At 47.5% G+C, this 26,573-nt stretch overlaps 1 protein-coding gene across 1 annotated transcript in view; it reads left to right on the top strand.

Annotated features, from left to right (window-relative positions):
- The window catches only part of CAMKK1 (calcium/calmodulin dependent protein kinase kinase 1), a 33,562-nt gene extending 10,759 nt beyond the window's left edge, over positions 1 to 22,803 (top strand). The window contains exons 7-16 of the mRNA XM_049782402.1: positions 68 to 104; positions 911 to 932; positions 2,669 to 2,757; positions 4,062 to 4,261; positions 8,982 to 9,035; positions 9,892 to 9,965; positions 14,152 to 14,239; positions 14,448 to 14,576; positions 17,290 to 17,393; positions 21,276 to 22,803. Coding sequence (XP_049638359.1) covers positions 68 to 104; positions 911 to 932; positions 2,669 to 2,757; positions 4,062 to 4,261; positions 8,982 to 9,035; positions 9,892 to 9,965; positions 14,152 to 14,239; positions 14,448 to 14,576; positions 17,290 to 17,393; positions 21,276 to 21,348 — 870 coding nt within the window. The 3' untranslated portion in view covers positions 21,349 to 22,803. The remainder of the gene's footprint in view (positions 1 to 67; positions 105 to 910; positions 933 to 2,668; positions 2,758 to 4,061; positions 4,262 to 8,981; positions 9,036 to 9,891; positions 9,966 to 14,151; positions 14,240 to 14,447; positions 14,577 to 17,289; positions 17,394 to 21,275) is intronic.
- The last annotated feature ends 3,770 nt before the right edge of the window (positions 22,804 to 26,573 follow it).

A 26,573-nucleotide genomic window follows, 5' to 3' on the forward strand; every position in this document is an offset into this window, starting at 1 on the left:
ATAAAGAGGTCTGGGACCCCCACCCTCTACCTCCATATATGCCCACATGTATACTCCCTCTGGCCAGGTCCTGGATGACCCTGCTGAGGACAATCTCTATTTGGGTGAGTGACCCACTTCTTGCTACAACAGTTTGCCTGGACTTTATTGAAGACTTCCCTGGTGACACATAAAACCTTCACATGAGCCATGGGAACACACTGACCCCTGAGCCAACTGACAATGTCAAGCCCTGGACTCCCATGCCCTGCCCTGCTGAAACAGACTTAGAATACCCACATGGATTCACTAACATAACCCAGCCCCACTCTCTGCCAGGCTGCCACTGCCAAGGGATGGGGACTCAGGCAGAGACAGGTGGCCGACCACTGAAATGGGTTCCCACACCCAATATGATAGATAACCCTGTGCCTCAACTTCTTCACCAGATAGAGGAGGGTCAGACTGGCATCTGCCTCCTAAGGTTGATGGGGAGTAAGTGAGCAATGGATGTGATATGTGGCTGTTGCCATGGTTATTATTATTTTGGTGTTATCACTGGGTGCAGGACTGGACAGAAAATACTGGTTTAGGGATTAGAGGCCAGGGTGCTAGTCTCCATGTTGTCTACTGCCCTGCCTTTCTGCTCTGGCCTTTCAAAAGGAGTCTACCCTTCTTGGAGTCTCAGTTTCTCCTTTACCTCCAGCCCAGAGAAGGCCAAAATGCCTCCTCACCTGGCACCCATGAGTCAACTGAGATGGGTCCATAGTAAACCCCTACCTCATGAGTCACTTGCTGTGAATCACAGGATCCCTGCCCAGTCTTTCTGGATGCCTGCCCTCCTCACCCCTCCAGAAAGGCCTTGGCAATACCTGCTTCCACAGTCTGGCTGCACTTTACCAATCTATTCTTTCTTTTCTTTTTCTTTCAGTGTTTGACCTCCTGAGAAAGGGGTGAGTTCCCTACACCCACCAGGCAGGTCAGATCTCTGCCCTCCCTTTCTGCCTCTGTGTTTGCAGTCCTGGGGTCCACTTCTCTAAAAGCATACAGCTCTGGTCTGAGGGATAAATATGAAAGCACAAAAAGAACATTCTCTGAAGGCTGATAGGAATCAATGAAACTGGAATAGTTTAAAAGTTTCTAGGCTAGGTCTTGAAGAACAGGAAATATTGTGATGAAAGATAAGGAGAAGATAGTATTGTTAGTTTTTATTTGTTTATTTTTTGAGCAAAAGTAGAGAGATGGAACTTGACTCTTGCCTGGGTTCTTTCAACTTTGTAAGTCTCTGAGTTGGGGTTCCCCTCCCACGTACAGGGGAGAAGCTAAGGTTCAGAGCGGATTTATTTATTTAGAGAGGATTCAAATAAATCATCCAAGATCAGGGCCGGAGAGATAGCACAGCGGTGTTTGCCTTGCAAGCAGCTGATCCAGGACCTAAGTGGGTTGGTTCGAATCCCAGCGTCAGTTATTTCTCAGCAGATAGCCAGGAGTAACCCCTGAGCACCGCCGGTTGTGGCCCCAAAACAAAAAAAAAAAAAAAAAAACAGAAACAAAAACAAAAATCATCCAAGATCACACAGTGATCATGCATGAATTAGGCTTTTTGATTTCTTGGAGTATTTGCAGAGCCATGGTGTGGAGTAGTGAGCATGGGACTCAGTAAATCGAACCAGGACACCCCAGGTCTTGAAGAGAGGCTGAGGTTTGTCTCTTGGCACAGGGACTAACCTAGAGACCCACTTTGTCTGAGGAAGAGGGCAGAGAACAGAAAGTAGTTTCATCCTTTACTCAGGGACTTGCAAATCTATGTATCTCCATTCAGAGTAAGAAGCATGTTTTATGTTGCTATTTATATTTATGACTGAAACCAAAGTTTTATAAACCTATATTATATATATATATTATGTTATTATGAAATGCTCTCATGTATTCTACACTATTAGGGAAAAAAAGGCAGTGGGGTCAGAGGGATATAGCTTGCCTAGTAGTAGGCTGATCCAGACCCAATCCCTGGAATCCATATGGTTCCCTCAGCATTTCCAGGAGTAATTCCTGAGTGCAGAGCCAGGAGTAATCCTTAAGTATCATTAGATGTGTCCCCCCAAAGCAAAAATCAGTACCCACTATACTGGTTTATGACCTCTTGGTTTTGAATTCACCATTTTAAAAACATGCTGGGGGGGGGGGGCTGGAGTGATGGAACAATGGAACAGTGGGTAGGGTGTTTGCTTGGCACACACATGACCTGGGTTCATTCTTCAGTATCCCACGTGGTCCCTCATCCCACCAGGAACACAGAGCCAGGAGAAACCTCTGAGCATCGCTGGGTATGGACCAAAAACCAAAACCAAAAAAAAACATAAAAACATGTTCTAAGAGCCTCTTTAGAATTGAGTGTAGATAATTTAGTACTTAGTAAAAGGGGAATTCCAATCACATCAAAACCTAAAGCAAAAAAAAAAATTAGCCTAAAGCTAATATAAAATTATATGGTTGAAGGGGATAATTGTGTCCTTGAGATTTTTGTTGAAGTTAATATCTTATATTCTAGGGTCTAATTTGAGTGAAAAGGCTAACCAGGAGATGCCAAAGGCCTAAATACACAGTCTCTATCCCTTTCACCAGCTCTCTGCTTTTATTCATTCTAGTTCCAGTTGAATACCCTTCTTCCCTATCCCACCCTCCCTAGACCCGTCATGGATGTGCCTTGTGACAAGCCATTGTCAGAGGAGCAGGCACGACTCTACCTGCGGGACATCATCCTGGGCCTTGAGTATTGTGAGTGCACTACCTTCTCCCCTGGCACTGGGACTGGGGCTGGAAGGGACTAGAAGGAAGAGACCCAACTCTGGAGTGCAGCCCCTGATCCCATCATGTCAGTCAGTGTTTATCTAACATCAGCTTCAGTTGAGGATGGGGCATAGATTGTGGGTGTGGCAAATTTCTTGGAGGTTTGGGAAGGCAGAGGGAGGGTTGAGGAGGTAGAGGGAGGGTTGGGAAAGCAAAGGCCGCTTTGATAGCACTGGACACACTGTCTACCTTCATGCTGTGCTGCTAGTGTTTGCAATGTTTGTCTTGTGAGTTCCTGTCAATATCTTCCATCTACTGGGACTTAGCCAAGTTTAACCTCTGGCAAGAAATGTGGGAAGGGAGAAATTTCTCTGCTTCACTAGGATGTCTCTTGGCAAGGGACCTATGCATTCAGGGGTTAGTGGCCAGTGGGTTTACTACCAAGATCCTTAAGGTGATGAAAACCCAGTTGGGGAGGGCATTAGCTTGGTCTCTGTATCCAGGGAGACCATTCATCATCAGGTGGAATGATGAAAACCCAGTGTGAAAACCCAATGGGGATGGCTGGAAAAAAGTAAGCATGAGCTGTTTGAGAATAAAAAGTCCAGTATGCATGAAGTGTGGTGGGGAGGTGGAAGAAGATGCTATCTGGACCACAGGGAGGCAGAGAATGGCTACATAGAGGACTGATAGGATACTGGGTGTTCCAGAGGCAGTGATAAGATTTGCATCTTCTTAAGCTCTGTCTGGCAGCTCTGTAGTGACTAGATTAAGGGCAAGAGGAGCTGGCTGATTAGAGAAGAATCTTCTGTCCAGTCCAAGTGACAGCTGGTGATATCTGGATTAGAATAGCAGTGGTAGGGAGGAGATAAGCAAGTGGGTGGGGCAACTAAACACTGTGAGGCAATCGGGAGGAAGGGGGTCTCTGAACACCTAAGGAAGAGAGCCCTGCAGGATGGTGCCATTGAGAGCCTGTGCCCACATGACGTCTACCCCATTTAGTGCTGGGGTTTGATCTTCCCTCACCAGGGAGTACTAGAATTGGCCTGCAGAGACACCCCTTCCCCAGCCAAAAATACTTTGATGCCCATGAAGAGAGCACTGGACATGGAATCCATAAACTCCTAAGATTCAGCCTTGGCTAGGTTGTGACATCCTGAGTCAGAGCAGAGTACATCAGAGCTTTGCCCAGGTCCTCTTGAGATAAGAGTGTTCAGGCAGTGAAAGGGGCTTCTAGCCAGCCAGGGCAGTGAAAGTGCTGGCCAGCCCTCTCAAGAGGACTCTGTCTGTAGTGCACTTCCAGAAGATCATCCACAGGGACATCAAGCCATCCAACCTGCTCCTGGGTGATGATGGGCACGTGAAGATCGCCGACTTTGGAGTCAGCAACCAGTTCGAAGGGAATGATGCACAGCTGTCCAGCACTGCAGGGACACCTGCCTTCATGGCCCCTGAGGCCATTTCAGATTCTGGCCAGAGCTTCAGTGGGAAGGTACCCTCCATATTCTGGCTGGGGTGTGGTTCAGAAGAAGATTTGGGACTTCTTGCAGGAATTGGGGCTTTTTTGTTTGTTTGTTTGTTTATTTTGTTTGGGGGCCATACCTGGTGGTGCTCAGGGTTTACTCCTAGCTCTGCACTCAGGGATTATTCAGGGTGCAGGGGATCGAACCCAAGTTGAGTTGTGTGAGGCAATTGTCCTCTCTGCTGGACTATCTCTCTGGCTCCTCTTTCCATATTTGACCATTTTGGACCCCCAATAAACTCCTTAACTTTGTTTTTTTCTTGTTTTCTGGCCAAACAGAAAATAGTCCCAAGTAACTCTGCAGGTAATTCCTGCCAGTAATTCTATTCTGGGCTTAGCTCCAGGCTGGGCTAGCGAATGACAGTCTCTGGAGATGGTGAAAAGGTTAGGGGAGTGCCTTTGAGGCAGAGGCTCCCCTTAGGCCAATCAGACTCAGCCTTGAAGAGTGGGTAGTGGGTAGAATTGGAGCTGGACAGCTATACTAGAGGGAATTTGGAGAGCCTGGGAGTTAGACTCTCTCCTGCGTGGCAAAGATAGTGAGGCTTTCTTAGCAGGGAAAGAGCAGGGTCAGTGTGTGGTCATCCTTGTTTGTTCTTAGGTCTAGGGTGCCACCCACCACCCTCTGTCTTTGCCCAAAGGTAATCGATGATTAAAAGACATTTTGAATTGCATGTGGGTGTGATGCACAGAAGAGAAGCTAGAGATGTGTTTTACTTTGGGGAGAATATAACCCCACATTTCAAGTGAAATAGTAAGAACGCACTTGTGTGTGTGTGTGTGTGTGTGTGTGTGTGTGTGTGTGTGTGTGTGTGTGTGTGTGTGTGTGTGTGTTTTGGGACCACACCCAGCTGTGCTCAGGGCTTACTCCTGACTCTGTTCAGGGATCATTTTTGACAGAGCTCAGGGAATTATATGGGGTACCAGTACCCTCTATACTGGGATCGAAACCCAGATCGGCTACATGCAAGGCAAATAACTTACACACTGTATTATCCCTACAGCCTCACTATATATATATACATATACACACATATAGGGGCCGGTGAGATGGCGCTAGAGGTAAGGTGTCTGCCTTGCAAGTGCCAGCCAAGGAAGGACTGTGGTTCTATCCCCCGGCGTCCTATATGGTCCCCCCAAGCCAGGGGTGATTTCTGAGCGCTTAGCCGGGAGTAACCCCTGAGCATCAAATGGGTGTGGCCAAAACAAAACAAAACAAAACAAAAAGCACACATAAATGTAAAATGTTACTGAAATTGGTGTCTTATCTCATTTACTTTTTCATTATCTCTACCTATATTTATATGTATATAGAATGCATATTTCTGAACCATCATGAGTTAAGTTAGAGATATTATCTTATCACCCTTATCATTAATTTTTCATTTTGTTTGTTTTATGGAAGATAAAGTCTTCAGCCCTAATGTGCAATAGTTAGGAGGCCATGTGGTTCCAGGCCTGCACTCCTGTTTGTGCTTTCCTGGTCTGCCCCTAATTACTTGAGCATGAGGATGTTTTCTTTGTTTTGTTTTGTTTTGGTTTTTGGTTTTTGAGTCACACCTGGCAGTGCTCAGGGATTCCATCTGGCTCTACACTCAGAAATCGCCCCTGGCAGGCTTGGGGGACCATATGGGATGCTGGGATTTGAACCACCGTCCTTCTGCATGCGAGGTAAACACCTTACCTCCATGCTATCTCTCCAGCCCCACAAGGATGTTTTCTTACAATGAGTACATCAAACAAAATTCTATGTACAATGACCAAAACTAGAAAATTTATTATTAATTTAAAAATTCTGTTATGTGGGGCTGGAGAAATGGCACAGTGGTGGGGCGTTTGCCTTGCATGCAGCTAACCTGGACCAGACGGGGATTCGATTCCCTACATTCCATATGGTCCCCTGAGTCTGTCAATGGCGATTTCTGAACACAGAGCCAGAAGCAACCCTGAGGGCTGCCGGGTGTGGTCCCAAAACAAACAAGCAAAAAATTCTGTTATCTCATCCACTTTGTTCAGATTTCTTCTTTATTCTTCTCTTTTATATATTTTGTTTGTTTGTTTTGTTTTGGTATCAGTCATTATGGTGCTCAGGAGCTACTCTTGGCTCTGTGCTTCAGGGACTTTCCTGGTGATGCTCACTGGGATCCGCATCAAAGCAGTCCTCAAGCCTGCTGAGCTATCTCTCCAACCATGTTATTATCTTTTTTTTTGGGTGGGGGGGCCACACCTGGCATTGCTCAGGGGTTACTCCTGGCTGTCTGCTCAGAAATAGCTCCTGGCAGGCTCGGGGGACCATATGGGACACCGGGATTCGAACCAACCACCTTTGGTCCTGGATCAGCTGCTTGCAAGGCAAACGCCACTGTGCTATCTCTCCGGTTATTATCTTTTTTTTTTTTTTTGGTTTTTGGGCCACACCCGGTAACGCTCAGGGGTTACTCCTGGCTATGCGCTCAGAAGTTGCTCCTGGCTTGGGGGACCATATGGGACACCGGGGGATCGAACCGCCGTTCGTCCAAGGCTAGCGCAGGCAAGGCAGGCACCTTACCGCTAGCGCCACCGCCCGGCCCCCGGTTATTATCTTTTAATACCATTTTTTGTGGGGGGCATATCCGACAGCACTCAGGGGTTACTCCTGGCTCTGTGTTCAGAAATTGTTTCTGGCAGGCTCGGGAGACCATATGGGATGCCGGACCTCACACCTGGCTTCGTTCTCTGTCAGCTGTGTACAAGGCACACGCCCTACTGCAGGGCCCGGAGCAGTGGTGCAGCGGTAGGGCATGTGCCTTGCACGCTGCTGACCCAGGATGGACCATGGTTTGATCCCTGGTGTCCCATATGATCCCCCAAGCCAGGAGTGATTTCTGAGTGCATAGCCAGGAGTAACCCCTGAACGTCACTGGGTGTGGCCCAAAAAAAACCAAAACCAAAACCAAAAAAGAACCCTACCACTGTGCTATCACTCCAGTTTCTTTTACTGCTTTTTACTTTGGTCCAGGACCCATCTAGGGCCAGTCCTCATCCACTTGTCATTTCTCCATGGATTCCTTTACTCTGGAAGAGTCTAAGGCCTTTCCCTATATTCCAGCCTTCGCATATCTGAACAACACAGGCCAGGTTTTTAGTAAAATTATGTTCGTTTGCTTTTACTGGTGTTCTGGATTAGAATAGTGCAGGAATAGGTAGGTAGAGATTGGAGAATCACTCCCAAGAGAAAGGAAGAAGGAACCTAGTAAGGAGATGGGAGGCAGGATGCAAGGATGTAAGAAGGGATGGTAAAGGGAGCCAGGGACCAGGTATAGCAGAGCTGTTTGCAGCATTAGGAAGAAGCTGGATGATAGTGATAGTTTGGAAGGAATGATCCCTAAAAGCCAGAGCTCCCAGTGAGTTCAGTAGAAGCCATTCATTTCTGGGTTGAATTTAGTCATGCACACAGCAAATATGAGCTGCAGGAAGAGGTCTTACTTGGCTTATATATTGCTCTCTTTTCAGAAAAAAATATTATTCAATGGCCCCCTAGAAATTGACTTTCTTTAAATGAATAAATGGGCTGGAAAGATTGTACAGCAGGGAGAGTGTTTACCTTGCATGCTGTGGACGATGTTCAATCCCCTTCATCCCACAGTCCCCTTAGCACCACCAGGAGAGATTTCTTTTTTTTTTTTTTCTCTCTTTCTTCTTAAGAGAGGAGTGGAAAGGAGAGAAGGGTAAGAGGGAGAGAAATAGGGAAAAGGAGGGGCTAGAGCAATAATAGCACAGTAGCAGGGTGTTTGCCTTGCACACGACCAACAAAAGACAGGCAGTGGTTCGAATTCTAGCATCCCATATGGTCCCCTGTGCTTGCCAGGGGTGATTTCTGAGCACAAAACTAGGAGTAATCCCTGAGTGCCACTAGGTGTGACCCAAAAATCCAAATAAAAAATGGGGGGAAGGAGAGGAAAGGAAAAAAGGGAGAGGAGAGGGGAGAGAAGAGAAGAGAGAGGAGAGGAGAGGAGAGGAGAGGAGAGGAGAGGAGAGGAGAGGAGAGGAGAGGAGAGGAGAGGAGAGGAGAGGAGACTGAGAGGAGAGGAGGGAGAAAAGTGAAAGAAGAGAAGGGAGAGGAGGAAACGTATAGGAAGAGGGGAGTGAAAAGGAGTAGGAAGAGGGTGGAGACAGGGAAAGGAGAGGGCAGAGTTGGAGAGGAAGGAAGAGGAGAGGAGGGAGGACCAGGAGAGATTCTTGAGTGCAGAGCCAGGCATAAGTCCTGAGCCTTGCTGAGTGTGGCCAAAACATACAAACACACACACAAAACCAACAACAAATGAACAAACAGAAAGCAATCAATTATTTAAGAGGCTACTATAGCCCTTGATATTTCTAATACCTGATTGTTGCTGGGAAAGAAGTATGGTCCACTTTGGGAAACATGCTGTAGTTTAGTAAAGGAGGGCTCATTCTCAGTGGGTGGAATGTCTTTATTTGGGCCTTTCACAAGGAGGTTTGGAATAACTGAAGGGCAGGGCCTTATTCTGGTTATCCCTGTCCCCACCCCCACCCCCAACCCACATGCTCAGCACAGGATTTGTCATGGGCAAGTGCGTGGGAGTGTTTGTGGGGTGAAGATACAACTGAGGAAGAAGGTTTTCACATGTCTGAGCCAGCACAAAAAGCTTTGGTTCCTCTTGCAAGACTGATGTGAGCTCTTTCTTTCTAGGCCTTGGATGTGTGGGCCACAGGAGTAACCCTGTATTGCTTTGTCTATGGGAAGGTAAGTTCTGTTAGACTGACAGAGCCCCCTGGGCTGGGTCCATCTGAGCCAGGATGCAGGATGGCCATGTGCCCTCCATTATGGCCTAAGTCAGTGATAAAAGGAGCCTGCTGGGGTCAGAGATGTGACTTCAGTGGAAGGGCACTTGCCAAGCATGTATGGGGCCCCAAATTCTGTCCCCAGCACTGTATGGTCTCCCAGAGCTGCTGGGTGTGTCTCTATTTAAAAGAAGTTTAAAGGAAGTCTGAAATTCAATCATAAACAACTTAGAAACTGTTTATCTCACAGTGATTCAAATTAAAATGTATTGTTTTTAATGAAGGAAAGAGAAAAACATCATCTGATTTAGGAGAGAGGTTTTCTGTGTTCTCTTGTCCCGACGGGAGAGAACCCCAGGACCATAGACCTCTCAGGAGGAAGAAGCATGAAATGGGTGCCACCTATTTACCTTTCTATCCATCCTCAGAACCAGGCATTCTTTCATCATTCACCATGATTCGCCCATAGTAGCCTTGGGCCAGCTCCAAGTCAGTCTGGGACCTGGGGACTCTAAACACTTTACTTGGTTAGAGCCCAGTCACAGGTGCTCTCACTTTGGTGACCACCCAGAAGGTGGGGAGGTGTTATCACTGAATCCCAAGGCCATGGACATGCTGGTCTCTCTGCAGGGCTCTTATCCTCACAGTTCCCTTTGTGCCTCATGGGTTCATCAGTGCCTGTAGAATACCAGCTATGTACCAGGTACTGGACAGGTCATTGAACAGAGTGTTCAGTGCTGCCCTAACTACAGGATCCCCTAAGAGATGGGGTGTGGTTGAGGCCCTAGGTCTGAGTGCTGCATGCTTCTCTCCTGCAGTGCCCATTCATTGATGACTACATCTTGGCCCTGCACAGGAAGATCAAAAATGAAGATGTAATGTTTCCTGAAGAGTGAGTCTCCTCATCAAACTCCCCGCCCAGCCCTTCTAAAGGGGGTGCCCATGCTCATAATAGAAGGATATTTGATTTCAGAAGAGCTTTGGCCCTTTGAGGTTTTGCTAGTCTGCAGTTCTGGTAGTGGTGCTGCTATTCCCAAAGAAGGCCCTGAACAAATGGACAGATTAAAACAGTTGGGTTGGTTACTATTGTGCAGAAGGGAATCCTGCAACTGGCTGGAACAGTCTTACTATTCTTTGAATGAGGGTGGCCAATGGTAACAACCCCATAAAGCTCTGGATTTGGGGAAACTTGCAGCTAGAGTGCTGCAAGATGCCAGGGTGGGAATGAGGTGACAGCTCCTAGAACACAAGAGTTTCAGCTCCAGATCTGCACGGCCACCTGTGTAATACTGGTGCAGGCTGATGGCTCCAGTACCATGGATTATCAAATCAGATTTCAAGAGGAGAGGATTACTAAATCCTTTGAGCATCATGTGGGAGGTCCCTGCCCCCACAAATAATGCCAGGGTGCTCCCCTGTTTTGCAGATGGAGAAGTAGGGACTGGAGGAGCATTGGCAACCTGTCTGGGATCTGAAGCTACTTACTCCCCCAAAGAACCAGTAACATAACTCAGACTCACATTCAGAAACTCCCTCACTGTCAGGGGACCACTTAATTCTTCCGTTTTAGTTTGGTTTCTGAGGCAGCCAGACTGGGCCTCGGCTCCTCAGATTTCAAAATCCTTCTGCCTTCTGCACACAATTCAAAGTGATCATATAGTGGGCAAAGTACTTGCCTTGCATGTGGCTTACTTGAGTACCCTTTATGGTCCCCAAGACCCATTAGGAGTGCTCCCTGAGTGCAGAGCCAGGAGTAAGTCCTGGACACAGCCAAGTATAACACAAAAACAAAAACAAAAACAAAAAAAGAAAGAAAGAAAAGAATCCAGGATGAAACAAAACAAAACAAAAGAATCCAGAGTGAGTTAAAAATTTACCAGGAGGGCCCGGAGAGATAGTACAGCGGCGTTTGCCTTGCAAGCAGCCGATCCAGGACCAAAGGTGGTTGGTTCGAATCCTGGTGTCCCATATGGTCCCCCGTGCCTGCTATTTCTGAGCAGACAACCAGGAGTAATCCCTGAGCATCGCCGGGTGTGGCCCAAAAACCAAAAAAAAAAAAAAAAAGTTCACCAGGAATGCCCCTTATGAGCCTGTCCCTCAAGCCCCTTTACTATCTCAGCTGAGTTCACCTCCTGCTGCCCCCTGAAGCTCTGGGCTCACTGCCACCTACCCACACCAGGCTGCCTTCCTCCTCTTTGTTCTCCCTGCTGCCTGCCTGCTATCTCCTGTTCAGCTGCACACAGACCAAGGAGACCCTGAAAAAACACATTCTAGGTCACAGTGTCCTGCAGAGTCTTCTGCCAGGACTTGCTCCCAAGAAGAGACCTGGCCCTAACTAGCATTCCAGGATCTCAGGCCTATGCCTGCCTGTGAGCTGCCCCCTCGCTCCCTCCACAGCACTGGCCAGTCCAATTCTTACTGCCCTGTAATGGCCTGTCTGAACCTGTATGATGAACTCTTCCCAGTTCAGAGTGTAGCAAGGAGTGATGTTTCTAGAACAACCCAGCACACTAGTATTGGTACTCCCAAGAATAGGTTCCTTCATAGCTCAGGGGGATAGGCACCCCAAAAATACAGGTAGCAAAGAAACCTGGACAGTACAGTCTGAGTGGTACTCTCATTGCCTTACTTTTCTGGAAACAATAAAGTGCCAGCTATCTTCCAGGCCTTGCTCATCACCTCTCTCCATGGCAACCCTACTCTGACCTCCCCTTCAAGAGGAGAGAAAGACAAGAGGGCATGTTGGAGTGAGGACCCAAGTGTCTTCTCACCATCCCTGACTCTGTGGCTGGCACGCATCCCAGAGACAAACTACTTTTCTTTCTGCTCAGGAATAGAGGGCTTCTGACACTTGTTCCAAAATGCCTCCTGCCCTGGGAGATGCCTTCTTGCTCTCTGTGCATGAGGGGTGGTGGGATCTCTGCACTCCATGGAGCAAGAATCCTCAGTAACTTTTCCTGTTTTCTTTTTCTTTTTTTTAAAACTAAAAAAAAAAAATTAAGTTGGGGCTGGAGCGGCGGCACAGCGGTAGGGTGTATGCCTTGCAAGCGGCTGACCTAGAATGGACCACGGTTTGATTCCCCGATGTCCCATATGGTCCCCAAGCCAGGAGCGATTATTCTGAGCAGGTAGCTAGGAGTAACCCCTGAGCATCACCGGGTGTGGCCCAAAAACCAAAACAAAAAACAAACAAACAAAAAAATACTCCAAAAAAAAACTAAGTCAAAGTGAGATACAGAGTTAAAAGTTATGGAAAGTGTGTTTCAGTTAGACAATATTCCAACACCATTCCCTCACTAGTGTTCATTTCTTGCCACCAATTTCCCTAGTCTCCTCACCCCCACCCCTAGCCTACCTCCATGGCAGATACTTTTCTTCTCTCTCTCTCTGTCTCTCTGTCTCTCTGTCTCTCTGTCTCTCTGTCTCTCTGTCTCTCTCTCTCTCTCTCTCTCTCTCTCTCTCTCTCTCTCTCTCTCTCTCTCTCCCCATCCCCCTGTCCCTTTTTTTACTTTTAAACACCATTGTTTGCAACACTGTTAACTGAAGGGGTATCATGCATGGCACTTTACTTCCTGTCATTTCCAACTATTATTGTCATAGTGGTTCCTTCTCTATCTCAACTGCACCCCCCATTATTTCTATTGTCTTTGGGTATTATACTCATATTATGGTTTCTTTTCCTAGCAGCTCCATAGTATTCTATTATGTACATGTACCACAGTTTTTTTATCCACTCACCTGTTCTTGGGCAATTGGATTGTTTTCGGATTCTGGCTATTGTGAATAATGTTGCAATGAACATAGATTCCTTTTCTGCTTTGTGTGTTTTGAGCTTCTAGGGTATATTCCCAGGAGCAGTATTGCTGGGTAGAAGGAAAGCTCAATTTCTAAACTCCATATTGTTTTGCAAAAAGGCAATATTCCCACCAGCAGTGAATGAAAGTCCCTTTCTCCCCGCATTTGTACCAGCACTGGTTGTTCTTGTTCTTCTTAGTGTATGACAGTCTCTGTGGTGTGAGATATCTCATTGTTTTGATTTGCCTCTCCTTGATGATTAATGATATGGAGCATTTTTTCATGTGCTTTTTGGCCATCTGTATTTTTCTTTGAAATGTCTGTTCATCTCCTCCCCCAATTTTTTTTTGATGGGGCTGGCATTCTTTTTCTTATTAAGCTCTACCAGTGCATTATGTACCTTAAATATTAATCCCTTGTCATATGGGTATTGGGTGAATAATTTCTCCCACTCCATGGATGGTCTTTGCATTCCATTCATTGTTTCCTTTGAGGTGCAGAAGCTTCATAATTTAATGTAATCATATTTGTTTAATCTATGCTTCTACTTGCTTGGTCAGTGATGTTTCATTGTTAAAGATACTTGTAGCTTCAATGTCATGGCGAGTTCTGCCTACATTTTCTTCTGTGAATCTTATAGTTTTAAGTCTGATATCAATGTCTTTAATTCATTTTAATTTGACCTTTGTGCATGGTGTTAGAAAGAAGTCTGAGTTTATTTTATTGCTGACCAGTTTTCGTTTTGTTGAAAACGATTTTCTTGTTACACTGTATATTTTTTGCTCCTTTATTAAAAAAACTAACCCCATATACGGGGTAATCTATCTCTGGATATTTAGTTCTATTTTACTGATAGAGCATCTGTCTTTATTCCAGTATCATGCTGTTTTAGTTACTACTACTTTGTAGTACAGTTTGAGGTTGGGGAAAGTGATGCCTCCCATCTTCTTTTTCCCAAGGATTGCTTTAGCTATCCACGCAGAATTAGTGTTCCATATGAATATCAGAAGTCTTTTATATATTTCTTTTTAAAACATCATAGGTATCTTTATAGGAACAATTGATTCTGTACAAAGCTTTGGGGAGTATTGACATTTTAATTCTGTCAGTCCTTCCAATCTATGAGTAGGTGGCATATTCCCATTTCTCATGTCCTCTTACTTCTTTTTATAGTTTCTTTGTATAGATCTTTCACCTCTTTAGTTAAGTTGATTCTGGGGTACTTTCTTTTCTGAGACACAGTTGTGAATGAATTCCTCTTTTCCTCCTGTCCCCCTCTTTAGACCAAAAATCAGTGAGGAACTCAAGGACCTAATCCTGAAGATGCTAGACAAGAACCCTGAGACAAGAATTGGAGTGCCGGACATCAAGGTAGGGAAAACAGGTCCCCATGGACTAGGCTGTATCACACAGGCCTCAGTTTCCCCTCTGGAGAGTCAGCTGTGAAGATGGCTTTAGCTTTGGGGCTGAGCATTGCATATCTCAAGGGTGATGACTAGGAGAATGTCTGGGGTCCTTGGCTGAGAGGGTGTCTGTCTGCCTGGTATCCTGACCTCCTCTACCATTTTGGTCTTCCCAGATGCACCCCTGGGTGACCAGGAATGGGGAGCAGCCCCTTCCATCTGAGGAAGAGCATTGCAGTGTGGTGGAAGTAACTGAGGAGGAGGTGAAGAATTCTGTGAAGCTCATCCCCAGCTGGACCACAGTGGTAAGAGAAAGAGGCCCTGAGAGGGAATATGGCCACTGCAGCCCACCCTGGGATGGGCCTATTGCAGGGACAGGTTTTCTGGTCAGCCAGCTGAGCAGATGCACTGTGGGGAAAAAGCTCTTTCAAGTCAGCATCATGGTCAGCAAGTAGGGGCTTGGCGAGGGAAGTGAGCAAGTTAGAAATAGTTCTGGTCCCCTGTTGTCCACAGTCCCCCCACACATGGAAGTCATAGTTCCATACACCCTCTCTCCATACCTCTTTCCTCTTTCCTTCCCTCCTTCCATTTTCTCAGTTATTGAACTTCTGCTATGCATTGCACTAGGTGCCAAGTACATACCTAGGAGGCCTCTTGAGGAGGAGAAGTGAGCCTAAAGCCCCTCACTCATGTGCTAGGTACCACACATCTGCCCCTTCCCATCTCCTTTCAGCATTTCTTTTCTGAACATCTTCAGTTTTAACCATTAGAAGTCACTAGAGTTGTGGCCAGCGCAATATAGTGGATAGGGTGTTTGCCTTCCTTGCAAGCAGCTGACCAAGCTTAGTCCTCGGCATCCCAAATGGTCCTCTGAGCCTGCCAGGAGTGATCACTGAGTGCAAAGACAGAAATATGCTCCACACATCACCAGGTATGGCCCCTTCCCCCCAAAAGTCACTTGCATAGCCTCTGATGGCCACTTTGGGGTCTGAGAGATCCTGGAAACACATGCCTGTCTTGACCTGAAGTCTCAAGAATATGAGGGTAAGTGCAATGAGTAGAGACGGTCATGCATACTGTGAGAGGGTTTGCTTGTACACAGCCTCCCTCCCTGCCCACCTCAATCAGCAGCTCAGTGCCCACTCATTCCTGTGCCCCATGGAGCTCAGGAGCTTTGAAGGGACCAGGGGACCATTCAATCCCCCCTTGGCTCCCTCCTGCCACTTTCCTGGTCTCTCTGCTGAACCCCTGCAGTAGCCTCCCAAGTTATCCCAACTTCTCCTTCAGCACCCAATACTCTTTTTTTTTTCCCTTTGGTTTTTGGGTCACAGCTGGTGATGTTCAGGGGTTACTTCTGGCTCTGTGCTCAGAAATTGCCTCTGGAAGGCTCAGAGGACCATATGGGATGCCAGGGTCTGAACCACCATTGGTCCTGGGTTGGTGACTTGCAAGGCAAACGACCTACCGCTGTGTATCTCTCTGGCCCTGGCCCCCAATATTCTTTTTGTTTGTTTGTTTTGTTTTGGGGGGTCACACCCGGCAGTGCTCAGGGGAAACTCCTGGCTCCATGCTCAGAAATTGCTCCTGGCATGCACGGGGGTCCATATGGGAAGCTGGATTCGAACTGAGGGCCTTCTGCATGAAAGGCAAACGCCTTACCTCCATGCTATCTCTCCGGCCCCAGGCCCCCAATATTCTTTTTTTTTTTTTGGGGGGGGTTTTGGGCCACACCCAGCAGTGCTCAGGACTTACTCCTGGCTGTCTGCTCAGAAATAGCTCCTGGCAGGCTTGGGGGACCATATGGGACACCGGGATTCGAACCAACCACCTTTGGTCCTGGATCGGCTGCTTGCAAGGCAAACGCTGCTGTTCTAACTCTCCGGGCCCATCCCCCAATATTCTTAAAGGGCAACACAGCTCTCAGGGTGCACTTGGTGACATGATCCCAATACTTCACTGAGACCCCACTGACTCCACTCTTGTCACCTCATCTAAATTAGGAACCACAGTCTGCCTGCCTACAAGTCCCCTGCTGACCTCATCTCTTCTCCTCCCTCCACTTGCTCCACTCCCGCTGGGCACTTATGAGCGGCTGCTCCAGAACCTTGGAACTGCTCTTCTGCCTGGGATGCTTCCACCCAGATATCCTCATAACTAACTTATTCATGCCCTCCATGTCTTTAACCCAGAGTTGTCTTCTTCCCTTTTCTAAATTCTAACCTCCACTTTGTTCCCCTTCCATGTTTTGTCTTCCTCGCCTTGGTCTTGAACTCTCATATATTTTACTGATTTGTTTAATTATTGCCTGACCACTTTAGGTAGGGTGTTAGCTTCTCAAGAACAAGATTTTTTTTTTGTCTTGATGTGACCCCTCTGCCTAGAAGAGTCTGGCTTGTAATAGGTGCTCAGTAAATAATGGACAAATAAATGAAAAAGAATAGTGATAGCCAAAGTGATAGTACAGCAGATAAGGCATTTGCCTTGCACATGAATGTCCCAGGTTTCATCCCCCATACCTTATCTGGTCCCCCAAGTCCTGCCAGGAGTGAAGGGTGTGTTTGGCCCAACCCAAATAAACAAACTAAAAATGGTGGAGGCATCCTTAGCTCTATGTATTGGTGAGTTGAGGGGGAGAAAGCAAGGGTGATGAACTTGTTGTCAGATGACAGAGAGTCCAAAGAGCTGGGAGTACAGCAGCAGCTCCCTTCCTGAAAGCCTTCCCATTATCCCCACTCACAGTATACTGCACTCCTGGATTTATCCTTTCCTGGGTAGCTCTTGATGGAGCCCTAAGGGCACCCTGTGCCCTCAGACTGAAGCACTTACTTTGTGCCCTTCCTGCTCTGCTCCTGGCCTTTGCTCCCAGCTCCTCACCTTTTTTGGTCCCCCGTGCTCTAGCCCATGCCATTTGCTGGATATCCTCTTTCTTTCTGGGAGCCTCAGCATGTCCATGGCTTGAGAATCTGCTAGCATGGGGGAAGTCCATGGCATGCTGCTCACAGAGTGTCTTGTCCTCAGATCCTCGTGAAGTCTATGCTGAGGAAGCGTTCCTTTGGGAACCCGTTTGACTCCCAGGCTCGGAGGGAAGAGAGATCCATGTCTACTCCAGGAAACTTCCTGTTGTGAGTACTGTGGGTGCTCCCTGGGGAGGTGGTGGGGAAGCTCAGACACATCTCCCCACCTTCACTGTCATGAGAGCATGGGATGCAACTATCTCTGAGTTATGACCTGTGTACAGCATCCTCAGCCCAGCAGTCTATGGAGGCTTTCACACAGCCCCTGTCTGTTCTCATTGGCCTCCCAAGCAGTAACCAGGATCCCAGAGGCTATATTTGACCAGTTAGATAAGGGTTAGTTTTCTATATGAAGGCCCAAAGATGTGATACCAGGAATCCCTAAAACTGCTGGGGATCTTCAAGACTACTTGGAGGCGGGCTAGGGGTATGTGATGCTGGAAGTGAGGCTAAGTTGGACATGTACACCAGCTTATGGCATGTTCTCTGGCTCATAAGTGATGAAAGGGCATTCCTGACTCTTCCTGGCCAAGGGAAGTGTTAACTGAACACTAGGATTGAACCCAGGCCCCTTGCATGCAAAGAATGTGCTCAACTCACTGAACCATCTCTCTGACCCTCAAAGGATATCACATTTTTAGCAGCCAAATGGAACCATTTTGGAAAGTGAAAGTGGAGATAATTACTAATTATGCTGAACAACAGGCATGACTCCCACTGAGTCAGCCAGACCTGGACATCTTGTCACAAGCTCTGTGCTTGTGTTACTCAGCTTCCTCTCTGAGTAGGTCAGCCAGTCACAGGGACACAGGCCTGGATAGAGCTGGGCCTACGGAAATTATGTGCATGGAAAGCCATCATTAATAGTATTGTAAATTATAGAACTCGATCAATTAAAAAATGTAAAAAAAAAAAAAAAAGCCCCCAAATAGAGCTGGGCCCATAAATGCAACTGAGCATATTGACTTCAGCATAGTCCCTGAGTGGGTGTGTTTGTAGAGAAAGAGGCTGACTCCCTTATCTGGGTGGGTGTTCTTTTTTTTTTTTTTTTTTTTTTTTTGGTTTTTGGTTTTTGGGTCACACCTGGCAGCGCTCAGGGGTTACTCCTGGCTCTATGCTCCCTGGCAGGCACAGGGGACCATATGGGATACTGGGATTCGAACCACCGTCCTTCTGCACTTAAGACAAATGCCTTACCTCCATGATATCTCTCCAGCCCCATGGGTGGGTATTCTTAATACTCACTGCTATAATATTTTATAATCCTGTGACCCAACTTTAATTTTGAGAACAGATTTTTACTTATCATAGAGTACCAATGTTTGTCTTTGAGAGATTGTTTTTTACACATAGGGATAATTGTTGAAATTACAATAAGGTTAAATGGTTTCAACCCTTTCTTTCTATATTTTTGTTTTTGTTTGTTTTGGGGCCACACCGGACCCAGTGGTGCTCAGGGGTTACTCCTGGCTTTGAACTCAGAAATCGCTCCTGGGGCCCGGAGAGATAGCACAGCGGCATTTGCCTTGCAAGCAGCTGATCCAGGACCAAAGGTGGTTGGTTCAAATCCCGGTGTCCCATATGGTTCCCTGTGCCTGCCAGGAGTATTTCTGAGCAGACAGCCAGGAGTAACCCCTGAGCACCGCCGGGTGTGGCCCAAAAACAAAAAACAAACAGAAATTGCTCCTGGCAGGGCTCTGGGGACCATATGGGATGCTAGAAATTGAACCTGGGGCTGTCCCCAGTCGTCTGCATGCAAGTCAAATGCCCTACCACTGTGCTGTACCCTACCCCTCTCTACCCCTCTATTTATTTATTTATTTATTTATTTTTTGTTTTTTGGGCCACACCCGTTTGACACTCAGGGGTTACTCCTGGCTATGCACTCAGGAATCGCCCCTGGCTTGGGGGGACCATATGGAACACCGGGGGATCAAACCACGGTCCGTCCTACGCTAGTGCTTGCAAGGCAGACACCTTACCTCTAGCGCCACCTTCCCGGCCCTCTATTTATTTATTTATTGGTCTTTGGGCTATACCCGTGACACTCAGGGGTTACTCCTGCTATGCACTCAGAAATCGTTCCTGGTTTGGGGGACCATATGGGACACCGGGGGATGGAACTGAGGTCCATCCTAGGTCAGTGCATGCAAGGCAGACACCCTCCTGCTTGCACCACCGCTCTGGCCCTTATTTATTTATTTTTTTAAGAAATCAAAACCCCAGGGCCAAAGAGATAGAATGGAGGTAAGGTGTTTGCCTTGTGTGCAGAAGGACGGTATTCGAATCCTGGCATTTCATATGGTCTGCCAGGAGTGATTTCTGAGTGTAGAGTCAGGAATGGACCCTGAGCGCTGCCAGGTGTTACCCCCCGCCCCCCCCCCCAAAAAAAAAGAAATGAATCAAAACCCCTTTGAACCAGAGCAATAGTACAGCATATAGGGCATTTTCCTTGCATGCAGCTGACCTGGATTTGATCCCTGGCATCCCATATGGTCCCCTGAACCCTCCAGGAAAGATACCTGAGCACAGAGTCAAAGAATAACCCCCTGAGCACTACTGGGTATGTCAAAACTGAAAAAAAAAAAAAAAAAAAAGAAAAGAAAGAAAAAATTTAAAACCCTTAATTGCTCATTTTATTTTCTTTTGGTTTTGGGGTCACATCTGCCAGTGTTCAGGGCTTATTCCTGGTTCTGTGTTCAAGGTTCCTATTGTGGTATTGAGGATTCAAACCTGGGTCAGCCACAGGCAAGGAAAACTTCCTATCCTTTGGGCTTTTAATTACTTATATACCAAACCAAAAAAAAAAAGAAAAAGTCTTGGGATGAAATTAAATGAAGGGTCTGGAGAAATAGCATAGCAGTAAGGAATTTGAATTGCACACAGCTTATCTGGGAAGAATGAATGGTGGTTTGAATTCCAGCATCCCATATGGTCCCTTGTGCCTGCCAGGAGCGATTTCTGAGCGCAGAGCCAGGAGTAACCCCTGAGTGCTGCTGATGTGACCCAAAAACCAAAAAACCAAAAAAAAAATTTTTTTTTCTTCACCGGCCTCCCCCCAAAATTATTTTTAAATAAAAAAGTTAACTGAATATTTAGTGTGTTGTATTAAATAATTAAAGATGGTGCTGGATGGCGATGGATTTCTTTCTGCCATCCCAGGCCACGTGGCTCCGCAACCCCATCTAGCCGGCGGGTCCCAGGCCCAGGTGAAAGGCGGAAATCAGACTTATCCAGAGACAGGCATCAGGAAGCATTAACTTTATTCATGCCCTATCCACCACATGTGTGTGGCCTACTCATAACCTTTTAAGCACAAGTTATTCTTGGCCCTGCATCTAAACTCCTATTAGCCATCTTCCCTTTGGGCTCCATGCTGGTCAAAGACCAGAACACAGAGGTCCAAAAGCCAGCGAGCTCAGCAGGGCCGAAAAGGCCCGAATCCCCTTGGTCCAAGGCTTATCTAACTTTTCCAAGACCCCTCCCAGGAATGGGCCGGGTCTAGCAGGTAAGGTCACACCTAATATCCGGTTCCCAAGACACCTCCCAGAAATGGGTGGGTCTCAGATAGGTACCCTACATTGTGGACTCCCAAAAATGGTAGGTAGTTTGCCCTATGAATAAGCCAAAAAAACATGTGAAACCAAACTCCCTCTACTAGGATTAGTTAGTGGTTGATAGAAGCCATCATAGAAGCCCACAACCTGGCTCTTGGTCCAGGGCACAGAGAAGTCAGTGACAGCAGAGGCGCAGGGGCTAGCCAGGAAGTCCAGACTTCATCTTGAGGTAGTTGGGAGCTGTAGAGGGTGGTGAGCTTAGAAGGGACTCATGGAGACCAACCAGGAGGGCCTCCCCTGATGTAGGGGGAAACTGATGTAAACTGGGAATCTGTGACAGTGTGGATTCAATTCTTGGGAGGGCATGGGGGAGACCTTCTGAGTGCATGTTCTGAATCTCAGTGGCCTCCAGCTCCTGGTGTCCCCTAAACAGGAAAGAAGGTTGCAGTGAAGCAGGGAAGATCCCGGAGCTGCCTGGCGTGCAAGAAGACGAGGCTGCATCCTGAGCCCCTGCATGCGCTGAGGGCCGCCAGCAGCACGCTCATCCCGCGCCTTCGAAGGCCCGCCGCCCTCATGCCGACAGCTGCCTCTGTGGCAGAGGTTGGGGACAGTGCCCTGCTCCCAGCCCCATCCCCTGTCGTGCTGCATGACCTCCGTGCGCGTGCCCAGGGTCAGGATTGCAATGTGGATCATTGGGTGGGGAGTGAGAGACAGGGCTCCTGTGAGGCCTTTCTTCTCATCCTAGTTCTCCCTGGCAGGAACAGTCTTGCAGGGAAGTTTGGTGCCCTTGGTGCCTTAGAAACCCACCCAGCTGGTAGGCAAGGCCCAGGGGCAGGAGGCAAAAAACCAAAATGGCAGGTGGAAGCTTGGCTTTCCACTTCTGCAGATAGTAGGCTTGGCCCAGCTGCCAATGTCCATGGAGGAATGAAGCCTGTCCACCCCCAAGGGGTGATGCCAGAGCTCTTGTCTGATCCAAGAATGATCCAGAAGCCCTGACCTCCTTCGTGGTCATCTAGGCTTCTCTGGGAGAGGCCTGTATTGGAGAATTCTGATGCCATTTGTGTTGTCCTTTACTTTCATGTTTAGCTAGAGGTAGGGAAGGTGCAGCCTTGCTTAGGAGTTCTACAGAGTTGAGTGGTGCCCAGCACACCCATAATGTTGGCAGCGAAGTGGAGTAGCAGACTGACCTCCCTGCTTGTTTTTTCACTCAAATGGACTGAATTGGAGCTCTGAGTGGAGGTCTGAACCCTGTGCACCACATCATTCCTGTCATTTCCTTCAATCAAAGCTGCAGGAGAGGCTGAACTTACCTGGTCCCCAGACCCTGGATTCACAGGGTTGGAGCCTTGCACATGCTGGAGTAACTGGAATTCCACCTCCTTCCTCCCCTGGCTTTCCCAAATGCCCTGGATGTTGCCCTCACAACAACGAAGGACAAACTGCCCAGGGTTAGCTGCAACACTGGAAGCAGGCTCCTGATAGTATGTGCACCCTGGCACGTGACTACAGAGAGGTGGGCCTCCCCGCCCTTGCCTCATCCTCTCCCCTAAGACCTCACATTTTACCTGCTGGAGTGTCAGATCAGGTCCATACAGCCATGCTCGAGCTGATTTCATCTTCTTTATGGGATCAGAGCCTACAGGCTGGCTTTGCTGTTTACTGACCAAGTGCTCAAGAGATTAACCCCCAAAGAAAAAGAAAGCTGGACTTGGGTGCCTCCCCTGAAAACACGGGTGAAACAAGAAGTCTCATTTGGCCCCATGGGTGTCAGGCCACAGGAGGACAGGATTGGAGGAGCGCCTGCATCCCGTGCCTCTCTGTGCCTGTGGATGTCCATTGCACCTCCGCACAAGTGCATGTGCGTGCTCATCTGCTGCATACAGCTCACTCGCATGCCTTGCACCGGCACATACATCTGTATTAGAGTTTCTATGTTTATTAAAGGCCAGGAGCAGAATGTAGCTTGGGGTCTTTGGGGTCTTCTTTCTCTGTGGCTCCTTGTGTTCAAGCATTATAACCTAGGGCTTCAAAAATAATATGATACTGTTTTTTTTTTTTTTTTTTTTTGGTTTTTGGGCCACACCCGGTAACGCTCAGGGGTTACTCCTGGCTATGTGCTCAGAAGTTGCTCCTGGCTTGGGGGACCATATGGGACACCGGGGGATCGAACCGCGGTCCGTCCAAGGTTAGCGCAGGCAAGGCAGGCACCTTACCTTTAGCGCCACCGCCCGGCCCCCTTGATACTGTTTTTAAGAACACTTTTATAGAGTTCGTGGGAAGCCAGTTAAAGATCAACAAGTTTTCCTTGAGGATCTTTGCACAGGGGCCTAGAAATGGGATGGGTGGGGCAGTGGATTTTCAGAGCTCCCAGCAGACCCAGCTTCATTGCCTGGGTCAGAGTACACATGTGGTCCCCATCACTAAAGGTTTGGGTTAGTTTGTGTCCTTGTTTTGTCTTTTTTAATGTAGCACACAAGTGAGGAACAAATTCCATAAGAGTGGGTTTTTTTTTTTGTTTTTTGTTTTTGGGCCCGGCGGTACTTGGCTCTGCTCAGAAATCACTCCTGGCAGACTTGAGGGACCATATGGGATGGTGGGGATCAAACCCAGGTCTATCCCAGATCAGCAGCATGCAAGGCAAACGCCCTACCATTGTGCTCTCGCTCTGGCCCCCATAAGAGTGTTTTAAGGATTAACTTCCCAGGAAGTGAGTTAAAGACAATAAAAGCCCTTACTTGAGTTAAAAACTTGGTGTCATTGGTTTTTATTTTGTCTGGATATGTGTTCTTTCCAGTCAGCTGTACTAGTTGGCTTTGCTGCCTTTTCTAGAAGGATTTATACACAGGATGGAAGTCTGTGAGAGCTCTGGGTGGGAGGGAGGAGGGCTGGCTCTGAAGGGTGAGGCTACAGTCTCATATAGTGTGGGCGGCCCTTCTGGGGATATCCCATGATCCCTCCTTGAGAAGAGTGTTTAAGTGCTCGCTTCAGCAGCACATATACTAAAATTGGAAAAGAGTGTTTAGTGGGGCCGGGTAGGTGGCGCTGGAGGTAAGGTGTCTGCCTTGCAAGCGCTAGCCAAGGAAGGACCGAGGTTCGATCCCCCGGAGTCCCATATGGTCCCCCCAAGCCAGGGGCGATTTCTGAGCACATAGCCAGGAGTAACCCCTGAGCGTCAAACGGGTGTGGCCCAAAAACCAAAAAAAAAAAAAAAAAGAAAAGAGTGTTTAGAGTGTTTAGGAGCTAATGGACTGCCCATGAAGGTACTCTGACTGTTTCAGGGGTCTAGGGAGATCATGTTCCTGCATCAGCATCTCTGAGGGGCTAAAGTTCCCACCAGAGGGGCCGAAGAGATAGTACAGTACAGATAGTACTTGCCTTGTAAGCAGCCGACCTAGGTTCAATCCCTGCCACTCCATGTGGTTCCCCCAAATCTTCTAGGAGTAATTCTTGAGCTTAGACTCAGGAGGATTTCCAGTATAGCCCCAAAACAAAACAATAGAAGTCTCACCAGAGCCTTAAAGAAATTCATAGTCCACAGGTCAGATTTCTATACCCCTCTATTAGCCTTGGGCACTGGAGTTCCTTCCTTATAGGGCCTCTGTGACCCAAGAGGAAAGTCATCTTTAAGCTCTGGCAGCCTTGATCTTGGGATCTAATCTTTGTCTTTGAATAGGTTGTGTGACCTTTGGCAACTCATGGAAGAGTCTTGGTTTCCTTATCAGAGAAAGGTGGATAACACCAGCTCCTCCTCCTAGGATTTTGTCTCTTTTTTTTTTTTTTTTTGGTTTTTCGGCCACACCCATTTGATGCTCAGGGGTTACTCCTGGCTAAGCACTCAGAAATTGCCCTGGCTTGGGGGGACCATATGGGACGCCGGGGGATCGAACCCCGGTCCTTCCTTGGCTAGCGCTTGCAAGGCAGACACCTTACCTCTTGGGCCACCTCACCAGCCCAGATTTTGTCTCATTTTTATCAGGATCCCAAGTCTCACTGTTTCTTCAGCCACTCCAAGCTTTGACTGTGAAAGTCCTGAAGGTGATATTGCTTATCTGGCATGCTGCCTTTATCTCATACAGGTACTGAGTGTGCTCTGGTTGATCATGATGGCAGATTTAGTATAAGGGCCCAGGGTGCTCTTGACAGTGATGGATGAGGCCAGCACTAACACATTGGCCTAGACAGTCTTGAGGTACATGACAAGTCTGGCTCCCATCTTGGTTTTAGGGGAGGACAGGATATGAGTCACTCTGGGAGTTCCAGGCTATTTCATTTCAGTTTTTGGTTTGTTATTTTCATTTGTTTCTTTGATTTTATTTGTATATTATTAGAGCTGAAGTATGAACCCAGAGCCTCATTCATGCAAAATACTCTACCAAGGAACTGCACCCCAGCCTTTCTTAGGGTTCTGGCTCAGACTCAGGACTCAGCTAGAGAAAACCTAGAAATGGAACAGACAATTCTGGGATTTCTGAGAAACCTCTCAAGGGGTTTCTGAGATTACCTGACTGGTACTGCCCATGGTGGAATACCTAGATGGGTGAAATGGGAGCCAACCAGGAGACAGTTACTAGAGGTTACTCAGCATGGTAACCTCAGCATGATTAGTTTTTCCATTTGAGAAATGGGAACCAAAGCAGTTCCTGCCTGCTTCCTGGGCTGCTATGCCTTTCTAGGAAGAATGCTAGCAGCCTGGCAGAACCAGTAAGCAAGTTTCATTCCAGTCCCCACCATCGTTGCTCCTCACTGGCCTAGTAGATTTAGCCTTCAGTCCTTCACTTTGTCTCCTTATAAGCTTCCACAGGCTCAAAAAAGCTTCCTGGACTTTGAGGACCCTCTCCTGCCCCTGTACTCTCCCTCACTCAGTTTGTTCTGAGCTCTGGGATCTTAGTCACAGCCATTTCTCAAGCCAGCATGACCCAGAAGACAAATTCTGGGTCCTTCCCACTCCCTTCTACACAGCTGCTAGTCTCCACTTTGGATTTAACTACTTGTCACTAGTACCTCCCAACTTTGTGGTGTCCCATTCAACACTCCTCTCTGCTTAGTGTCTCACTATCTCTAGGTCAACATCTTCAGGAAACGTTTCCTGGTTCACAGAACCAGGAACCTCTGTTGCTCTGTGTTGTGGTCTCTGCTTACCTCTTATAAGACTGGAACCAGAGTCCAAGAATTGCATGCTCATTCCCTGGCTGAGTCTTATAATCTCTTGCCCTCTATTTTAACTCTGAGGAAGATCTTGAAGAGATAATCAACAGATGACAAGAATGGTTCTTCCCTCCCCAAACCCCATGCTTTTCACCTAATGGGGTAAGTAAGTCACATCTCCAGCCTGTTATCTCTCTGGCCTTTTCTATTTTTGGTTTACTCGTGGTTCTGCACTCAGGGATTACTACTGGTGGGACTCATGGAACCCGATGGGGTGCCTGGAATCAAACCAAGGTCAGCTGTGTGCAAGGCAAATGCCCTGTCACTCTGGCCTCTTTTCCTCTTTTTCTGCTCTTGAGGTACTGTGATCTACAATACTATTAATGATAGGTTCATACACAATTCTTTTTTTTTTTTTTTGTGGTTTTTGGTCACACCCGGCAGTGCTCAGGGGTTATTCCTGGCTCCAGGCTCAGAAATTGCTCCTGGCAGGCACGGGGGACCATATGGGACGCCGGGATTCGAACCGGTGACCTCCTGCATGAAAGGCAAACACCTTACCTCCATGCTATCTCTCCGGCCCCAA

This window comes from Suncus etruscus, chromosome 1 (genome assembly GCF_024139225.1).
Source record: "Suncus etruscus isolate mSunEtr1 chromosome 1, mSunEtr1.pri.cur, whole genome shotgun sequence".
Classification (NCBI taxonomy): domain Eukaryota; kingdom Metazoa; phylum Chordata; class Mammalia; order Eulipotyphla; family Soricidae; genus Suncus; species Suncus etruscus.